This window comes from Engystomops pustulosus, chromosome 7 (assembly GCF_040894005.1).
Source record: "Engystomops pustulosus chromosome 7, aEngPut4.maternal, whole genome shotgun sequence".
Taxonomy (NCBI): domain Eukaryota; kingdom Metazoa; phylum Chordata; class Amphibia; order Anura; family Leptodactylidae; genus Engystomops; species Engystomops pustulosus.
Window position 1 is genome coordinate 69709675 of NC_092417.1, and position 9695 is coordinate 69719369.

Genomic DNA, 9695 nt, shown 5'->3' on the forward strand with positions numbered 1-9695 from the left:
ATATCTATGAGGAGACAATATTTTGTATGTGGAAAAAACAATGATCCTGAGTCACTGTCTATATGGATGACTGGGATCCTGAGTCACATATCATACTCCAGAGCTGAAAACACAAGTCTGCTGGTGCAGTCATTTACCGTACTTCATAAATTAGATATCAAAATACTGGGTGACATTTACTAAAGCCCCTGCGACAGTTTTCTGTCAGACTGTATTTAATGTACCGGTATTAATTAATGTATTCATTTTATGTTTTTTAGTTTCAGCGCCACATATGTGTCGCAGGTGACTCATTTGTGTCGCTGCTACACTATACCCGACACAACACGAATTTCTGCTCGTAAAGGACACACAGATATACTGAACAATTCAGCCATTTGGTTGGGGTTTTCGATCCTAAAGATCTATGCACTAAATCCTATGGAGTCTTGGATACATTTGCTTTCCTAATATTTGTATCCTCTTCCATAACACCAGCATCCTCCTACACACGATCAAAGTATATGTGATTTATACCAATATTGTAAACCTGCAAACTTAATTGACTTGATACAGGAAATGCAGAAGCCTCTTGTGTATACCGTGTACTGTGAGGCGGAAACTGACCCAGGAAATCTAGAGCAAGAGGTGAAATCTCGTGGTATAAATAGATACTGCAACAGGTATTCAGTCATAACTGCAACAAAACAATACTGCAACATAATCCAATATTGTTACTTTAGGAGAGTATCCAGTACCATGCCCCATCAATGTATGGTTAGTGGAGATTTACTCATTCACCAACCTGTGAACTTTGAGGGCAGGTAGGGATCGGAATCCCTAATGTCATTCTACTGTATAGTAAAAAGTTTACATATCTTTTAGTAAACTTTGTGGGGGACATGTATCCGTTTGTAAATGCAGCGCTAACGGTACATGTGACGGCACCCTAAGGCTAAATTCACACAAACGTATGGGGGAAGTATGTTCGGCCATATGTCCCTGATAGATGGTACACGGGGAAAAGTTAGGACATGTCCCATCTTTACCCGTGTGCAAGGCCGTACGCCGTGTATCTCTATGGAGAGGAGGCACCCCTCCTCCTCTCCAGCCCCCCAGATGTATGCCCACCCAGCTGTAACTAGGAAATGCAGCCTAAATGTAATACTTTTGAATACATTCAGTGCATTATTTTAAACCGTGTGATTGATCCGTTAAATAATAGAGCATGTCCTAGTCGGAACTGTTATTCATTGATTTGTAAAGCGCTATGGAATTTGATGGCGCTATATAAATAAACATTATTATTATTGATTACTCATGGACTATAATTTATGAGGATCTGTGAAAACGAGATTCCAGAATGATGCCAAGTCCCAGTTTTACAACCAAGATTGATGCCTATGAGCCTTTATCAACATGTAATAGTGTTGATCTGTTGGTTTCAGTGTTGCACCTGCATATAAGCTTAGGAACCCCTCCTACTCCCATTAAACCAAATAGCTGCATGATTTTGCAGGCGAATGTGAGTTACACCTCAATGCAATAAAAAAATCATACATTTATTGAGTGAGGTTGTTTTAGTGGTACTTCAGTAATGTGTGACTGCAACATTGCACCTCGCCTTTCATGAATTCATCCTCAGCAAAAGTTGTAGATTGTCACTGTATCGCTAGTATTACAGTTTAATGGTTTTTTTTTTTAAGATAGCTATCTTTATATTAGGCAAACTCTAAAGTGAAGAAGCTATGTAGAGACCGGCCCAAAAGACTTTAGAGAAAGATTACAGTGTGTAAAGATAGATGATCAGTGCAGCAGTCACTGGAAATTCCGGCAGTGTAGAATTCAATCCAATACACAATGTAGGTCACAGGCAGCATCATCTTATGTGAATGACAATACTGTAATCATACATAAATCATACTAAACTATTGACATAAATAAGAGTTACAACTGTAATACATGTTTAGCGCCACATATATTATATATCTTTTCCCGCCTCACCGACCAATAGGGCAGGGCATGGATTGCTATTTACTTATTTAAAGTTTGGACAGATTTAGTCTAAAAATCCAAACATCCATCATCAACCACTGCTTAACGGTTAGTAAATCTACCCCAATATAACAAACTCTCCCCACCGAAGAGATTGTATAAGTGAGGTGTTTAGCTGACAAGTGGTTTGTAATAGAACCTGGCAGCACTGTGTCTGGACTTCATATTCCAATAAGTGTATATAAGCGGCAGTGTGTTACCTTTTCAGGCCCCTGGCGGTTGCCCTTGAACCACGGCTGCTGACAGCTTCCCTGGACCCCCGATACCTGGTGCCTGCCCTCCTGGCCCGTCCTGAGGAGCCCTTTTCCCATCTCAGCCTCTCGCTCTCCATAAGGCAGCAGGCTCCTGTGGATGAGCAGAGCTGCAGGACAAGCTGGGATGTGTTCAGGGTGGAGCGGGCGTGTCCTGCAGTAGGAACATTCCTCAACTACCGAGCAGAAAATTCCACGTTTATCTTTGAGAAACTTACTCCATACCTCGGAAAACTTTGTAAACAATGAGAAAGATTTCCAGGAACATTCTGTGTCCCCCAGATGACACAATCTAAAGCAGTCAATCAGAGCCTAGCCTCACTAGCACAGGCTGAAAACCTCTCACAGCTTGGGGCTCATTCAGATATGGACCTGTCCAGAAAAACTACATCTGTATACAGTCCCATTCTTGTCTGTATTCTATGTGATTTTTCACTTCTGTATGGCATCCTTTTATTCCAGATCCCCCAAAAATTAGACAATTAGATAGGAAACTCCTGTTTCTCTGAATAATATTTAATTTGTGGCTGTCCATAAATTTTTGTGGACATTTGTGTGTGTTTTTTTCTTTTGTTTTTGTGACTTTTTACCACAATTGAAGCAAAATTTGCAACTTTTAAACCCGTCCTGAAAAGTTCACTGTAATAGGGTTTTTCATTGTGGCACCTAATACATCTTATGAATACAGATGTGGACATATCAATAGGTACACATTTGTGCAGAATTGCTTGAAAAAGGTGAAAATTAACTCCAGTCCAGAGCAGGCATAGGCAATAGTTTAGAAGAGTTACTTGAATATTTGTGACTTTAGCACAACTTTTCGGACAAAAGTCTCAAGAAACCAAGAAACTCACATGCCTCATTTATCAACCACTAAGATAAATTAAGCAATTTTGTATCTGTTAACCCCTTAAAAACCAGGCCCTTTTTCGTTTGAGTTTAAATTTTTCACTCCCCACCTTCAAAAATCTATAACTTTTTTATTTTTCCATGTAAAGAGCAGTATGAGGGCTTATTTCTGCTTACCGTATATACTCATGTATAAGCCGAGTTTTTCAGCACAAAAAATGTGCTGAAAAACGTCCCCTCGGCTTATACACGAGTCAAGCCGTGTAAAAAAAATAATAAAAAATGGACTAAAAAAAAAATAAACTATTTACTCACCCTCCGGTGGCCCCGATGCGCAGCGCTGCTCGCCATTGTTCTTCTCCCATGTGGCGCCTAGTATGACGTCAGCAGCGGCGCATCATACTAGGCGCCGCACGGGAGAGAACAGTTGCGGCCCCCAACGCGATGTTAAAGAAGATAGAAGACGCCGCGGAAGCAAGAAGAGGAGCCCGGAAGCCAGAAGAGGAGCCGCAACGACATCGGGGGAGCAGCGCTGCGCATCGGGGCCACCGGAGGGTGAGTAAATCATTTTTTTTTTAATTATTCTGGGCTGACTGTATACTACTGGGGGCATGCTGTATATTACTGGGGGGCAGGCTGGGGTGGCTGTATACTACTGGGGGCATGCTGTATACTACTGGGGGCAGGCTGGGGTGGCTGTATACTACTGGGGGCAGGCTGGGGTGGCTGTATACTACTGGGGGCAGGCTGAGGTGGCTGTATACTACTGGGGGCAGGCTGGGGTGGCTGTATACAACTGGGGGCAGGCTGGGGTGGCTGTATACTACTGGGGACAGGCTGGGGTGGCTGTATACTACTGAGGGCAGGCTGTATACTACTGGGGGCAGGCTGTATACTACTGGGGGCAGGCTGTATACTACTGGGGGCAAGCTGTATATTATAGGGGGCTGGCTGGCTGTATACTACTGGGGGCTGGCTGGCTATATACTTGGCTGGGTCTGTGACCAATGCATTTCCCACCCTCGGCTTATACTCGAGTCAATAGGTTTTCCCAGTTTCCCAGGGTCTCGACTTATACTCGGGTAGGTTTATACTCGAGTATATATGGTAGTTTACGGAGCTGTGTTTTGTGTGTGTGGCGTTTTTAAGAGGAGATGATGTTTTTAATGCTACAATTTTGAGGACTGTCAAGCTTTTTGATCACTTTTCTTTTGATTAAATTTTTTATATTTAGCAAAATGGCGTAAAAGTGTCATTTTTGACTTTGGGCGCTATTTTCCGTTAGGGGGTTAAACGCCGGGAATAATCATTACTACATTACAAAGATTTAAGTTCATGGCTGCCAGATTCCACGGATCAACTGTCATGAGATTAACCACAGAGTTGCAGATCTGCTGCAATGTCCCAAAACAGTTATGCAAATTAGATTTAATTATTCTACAAGGATATGTTCGGGACTTTCTTAAAGGTGAAAATGTAGCCAAAAGTTTTTACATTGAACATGGAGACAATCCTCAGTGAGAAAATTCAGCATTAACAAAAAATGTACTCTTGTTCTGGATACCATGCTAATAGCCCTGATGTATGGTAAGACAAGTCATAAGGACAGGCTCCTCATGGTTATTTTATATAAACCCCCCTCGCCCTCTATGGATTAATTACAGCCCACCTCACCCCATGGATTCCTTATGTTCAGCCGTATGTGGGCCGCCCAGCAGCTCTGGGCTCGGCACTTGCCCGGGAACGCCCAGTGTTGGTCCCAGCTCTGGATTCCCCAAAACTAAAGGATGAGTATAGTTTTTTTAGATGTTGTTTTTGATGTCCAAACCAGGAGTGAAATAAAAAATGAGCAGAAACAACTGCTCTCAATGATATGTTCTCACCCCAGATGGCCTACAATGGAGATGGGAGGGGTGAGGCTCTTACTCCCTCACTTTTCTTCATCCAGCTGTGTGCTATGCCCAGGGTACGACCTGGGCGAACACACGGTCATGTGCAGGAGCCCTTAAGGTCATAATTATGCATGGATCCAGTAAGAAAATTTCCACTAATCTCCATTTCTTATCTAGCTCTAAATAGTCATTGACTCCCCATTATACCCAGTGCAATAAAGCATAAGAGTACCCTTTTAATAAGAGAATGAAAACAACCAGATGTAATTGAAGGAGAAGGGATTACAATTATACCATAGTACTATTTAACTTACAGAAGAGATTTTGAAATAGTTTTTTTATGCCAATTTGTTGATTGATACATTTTGCATTTATTTAGGAAAAAATATACAATTTTCAATCACGTAACTGTAGACCCGGTGACAGTGCAGGCTCTCCTCCTCTCTTCATTGCGCTTCTTCAGCTCGATGCTGCGAGGATCAGAGAAGGAAGATAAGTAATAAACCACATCTCTCTTCTCCCTAGGGCCTTCGGCTGTCTCGGACAGCAGTAAAACTCGGCCCTGCAACAACGTAAAAAGACATGGCTGCAGACTCGGGACCCGCACCTGCACAAAATTTGTGCTGAAAAACCCTAACTTGGCTTATACTGGAGTCTGTAAAAAATTTTAACACTGTATTCACCTTTCTAAAGCCCCCTGTAGGTCCTCCTCTTGCCTTCGATGCTCTGTGTCATCTTGGGGCCCTTCGCTCCTCTTAGGGTCCACTCGCGATGCCGGCGGCTCCCAAACAATGACATTCGCAAGTGACTGACGTCATTGTGTGTGCCGGCCAATCGCTAAGTCCCAAAGAGCTGAATGACCCGAAGAATGGACGAAGAAGACCGAAGGACCCGGAGCAAGAAGAGAACCTACAAGGGGCGTTGGAAAGGTGAGTAAAGTGTTAAGGTTTTCCACTTTTTTTGTGATAAAATTAGGTAGCCCTGCTTATACTCGGGTCGGCCTATACTCGAGTATATACAGTAAATAAAGAAGTTGACCACTCTTTTACATAAGTTTACCATGTGACTTTATACTGCCTTATGGATAATGCCCGAATGTTCATCAAGTGATTCAGAATTCCTGCTACTTTCTTTAAAATTGTGTGCAGACTCTGTGATTGTTTGTTTACATGTCTGAGCTCTGCTGAATAAAAGGAGCTGTAGTAGGAGAGTTATGAGTTATCCTGTTCATTTCAGAGATGAACATTATCACAGTGCCTGGATCTATGATTAAGTAAACCTGGTTTATCATCCTTGATTTTGATGGAAAATTTCCTTAAAATGTTTGTAGGAGAAACTTTTCAATGTTCATTCTCTCTCAGGATCCCATTAATCTTTTCAACAGGAGGGATAAACTATGGTGGGTAATGCCTGACCACTGCACAAACCAGGTAAAAAAAAAAGAATTCCCTTCTTTGAATCCACAGCAATAACCTTGGATTTTAGTCACAAAATGTGGATGGGATTTGTATAAATCTCATCCGCTATGCTGCTGAAGTAGATTGTGAGGGTTAGCCACAAAATGAGCTCTGTGTGTCCCTGTTGTAAAAGATAGACAGTGAGGAGCATCAACTGCTTTAAGTCTTCACACGCCTGCAGAGGTGGCCTTAAATGGCAAAGTCTCCCTAAGGAGTGCTCTTACTTCCCTAGTCAGAAGCCTCTCACTCAGTTAAACCAGTTCCCTGCGCTGTACTGCTGAGATGCAAAGCCGTAAAACAGCTCTGTCTACAGTTGGGAATCTGTTCCTTTTTGGAATAAATGTATTGGTTGGGTTTAAAATCCTGCATCATGTCATTAGACTTTGTGAAAAAGTTATGCTTGATGTTAAGGGGGTTGTCTTACAAGGTCGTCAAGAGGCAATGTTTTTCTCATCCAATCTGGGAAACGTTTTTCACAGAATCATCCATAATATCCACACACCTGCAGAGGTCTCCCTAAGAAGTCTTTTACTTCCCAAAAGAGTTTAACAGTCTTATACCGTAATATGCTGGTGTAAACATGGTATAATTTGAGTTAGTGAGATATTAGCACAATTTTTGGTGTACAGTAACACAACATAGGCCACAGCCACTTTCTGCCAAGCACTTTCATCATAAAGCCAGTCTGAAAGGTGGCACTCCTATAGAATTTGGCCCCAAACCAGTTTTTAGGGTAAATTACACCAGAAGTCTGTTATATTTTGCTTAGTTTGTCTTAGCCTTGTTTCATGTTACTTTCTTTTCAGAGATATTAACATCTATATGTAATACTGATGTCAGTCACTATAACACTGTTATGCTATTATAAGTGCCAAACATTGATGTTACTGTCCCTTTAATAATGACTTTTCATGGGGGAAATATAGGGGGAAGAAGAAGCAATACAATCCTGGAGAAGGAGAAATTGGAGACTGCACAAACATAGGTGTCACACTGGCAGCCACAGAACTGACTCAGAGAGAACAACGATAAGTATAGAACTGAATGGCTCCAGCACACAAAGAGTTAAGCACAGTGTACACTGAGCCCTTGTTCTCCTGCCTGATTCTCCCTGGAATTGAAAACTTCTTTCATGTTATTTTATAGACACATTTTGTGAAAGCTGGGGAATCAAGAGATTAAAGGAGCAGTGGAGGCGGAATGTGGGAGAAGAGGCTAACATCATCTGGCCATTCTACATACCCCTCTTCAGAAACACTCTGCACTGCAGGGGACCATGCATTCCAATACTGATTTTAAATACACATTATGTCAATTTATGCTGCAAGTTTTAAACATAAATCACTTTCTAAAACTATCCTGAAATACTTAGTCCAGTTCTTTGTACTTCATGCATTGACATTCACCTTGTGGTAGGTTCAGGCTCCTCCAGCAGCACAGAGCATTTCAGCAGCTAGTCATCTAATTCTATTCATTTCCAATTATATCATTGTAAAGCGCTACAGAATATGATGGCGCTATATAAAGATTATTATTATATTGTGCTTTGAGTGGTACATTGTGACAATAAACCGATTGATGTATCCAGATACAAACTTGTTATACTTGAAGTCATAGATCCTAAATTAACATGACATTACATTTGCTCCGCAGACAGTTCCCAGCCATTCTGTAATAACTGGCTGAAGAAATAGGGGCAATCCTGTCTTGTAATATATATATATATATATATATATATATATATATATATATATTTATATAGCTTTATATGCACCCTGATCCATTGTCAGCTCCTTCTCCCTGCCTGTATGCTGAAACCTATAAACCTGTGAAGAGCGCTGCCAACAATAAAGAGCTGGAATGATGACATGCTATAGGAATGAACGCCTTACACAGCCTCCCACATCTCACTGCTGAGATTATACATTCAACTTTAGGTCTAAAACTTTAAAAACTGTTAAAAAGGAAGTGCCCCACATTTTCACTAAAAACTTATAGGTAGCCGGGGTATTCAGCTGCTGGGGCACATTAGTCACTGAAATCTTTCTGTGATCCCAACCCAATTGCATTCTATATGAGTTATCTCTAAACACCATATAAGACCATATAAGTTCACAAAGTAAGTTTGTATGACTGCTCTCACCATGGGTCCTGGGGAGTCTCCTCCATCCCTTTAGCTGCAGCCTCTGACATCCTGGGGCGGTCACCAGGGGCTCCTGAGCAGCCTCACACAGGGGCCCCTGTCCATGCTGGCTGTGCCTGGAGCTGTTTGCACTAAGTTTCACATTCAGTAGAGCAGAACTTCCTGTGTAGTGTTATGTTGGGGGGATTCAGGAAGGGGCAGGACTAGTGGTCAGGTTATATGAAGCTGCAGCTGAAGAAGGCAGGGGAATCCCTTTAACCCTTTCTGTTTAGTATCTGCCACATTAACCCCCCTGCCCTGAGTTGTAAACCCTGCAGATATAACCACATGGGGTACCACTTGTTTACTAAGTAATTACATGCAAAGTAATTGCAGAAAAATATGCAATATACTTGAAAATGAATAAAAAGAGAATTGAATAAATAGAAATATGCAATATACATACTGTATACACTCACCGGCCACTTTATTAGGTACACCATGCTAGTAACGGGTTGGACCCCCTTTTGCCTTCAGAACTGCCTAAATTCTTCGTGGCATAGATTCAACAAGGTGCTGGAAGCATTCCTCAGAGATTTTGGTCCATATTGACATGATGGCATCACACAGTTGCCGCAGATTTGTCGGCTGCACATCCATGATGCGAATCTCCCGTTCCACCACATCCAAAAGAAGCTCTATTGGACTGAGATCTGGTGACTGTGGAGGCCATTTGAGTACAGCGAACTCATTGTCATGTTCAAGAAACCAGTCTGAGATGATTCCAGCTTTATGACATGGCGCATTATCCTGCTGAAAGTAGCCATCAGATGTTGGGTACATTGTGGTCATAAAGGGATGGACATGGTTAGCAACAATACTCAGGTAGGCTGTGGCGTTGCAACGTTGCAAATTCTGACCCTACCATCCGAATGTCGCAGCAGAAATCGAGACTCATCAGACCAGGCAACATTTTTCCAATCTTCTACTGTCCAATTTCGATGAGCTTGTGCAAATTGTAGCCTCAGTTTCCTGTTCTTAGCTGAAAGGAGTGGCACCCGGTGTGGTCTTCTGCTGCTGTAGCCCATCT

At 42.0% G+C, this 9695-nt stretch overlaps 1 protein-coding gene across 2 annotated transcripts in view; it reads right to left on the reverse strand.

Moving 5' to 3' along the window:
• Positions 1–8803, reverse strand: part of RIN3 (Ras and Rab interactor 3) — a 29019-nt gene extending 20216 nt beyond the window's left edge. The window contains exon 1 of one of the 2 annotated variants that reach the window (XM_072116538.1): positions 8627–8803. In XM_072116538.1, coding sequence (XP_071972639.1) covers positions 8627–8676 — 50 coding nt within the window. In that variant the 5' untranslated portion in view covers positions 8677–8803. Of the gene's footprint in view, positions 1–2234; positions 2456–8626 lie in introns of those variants that run through there. The other variant, XM_072116537.1, reaches the window with a different exon arrangement.
• Positions 8804–9695: the final 892 nt, after the last annotated feature.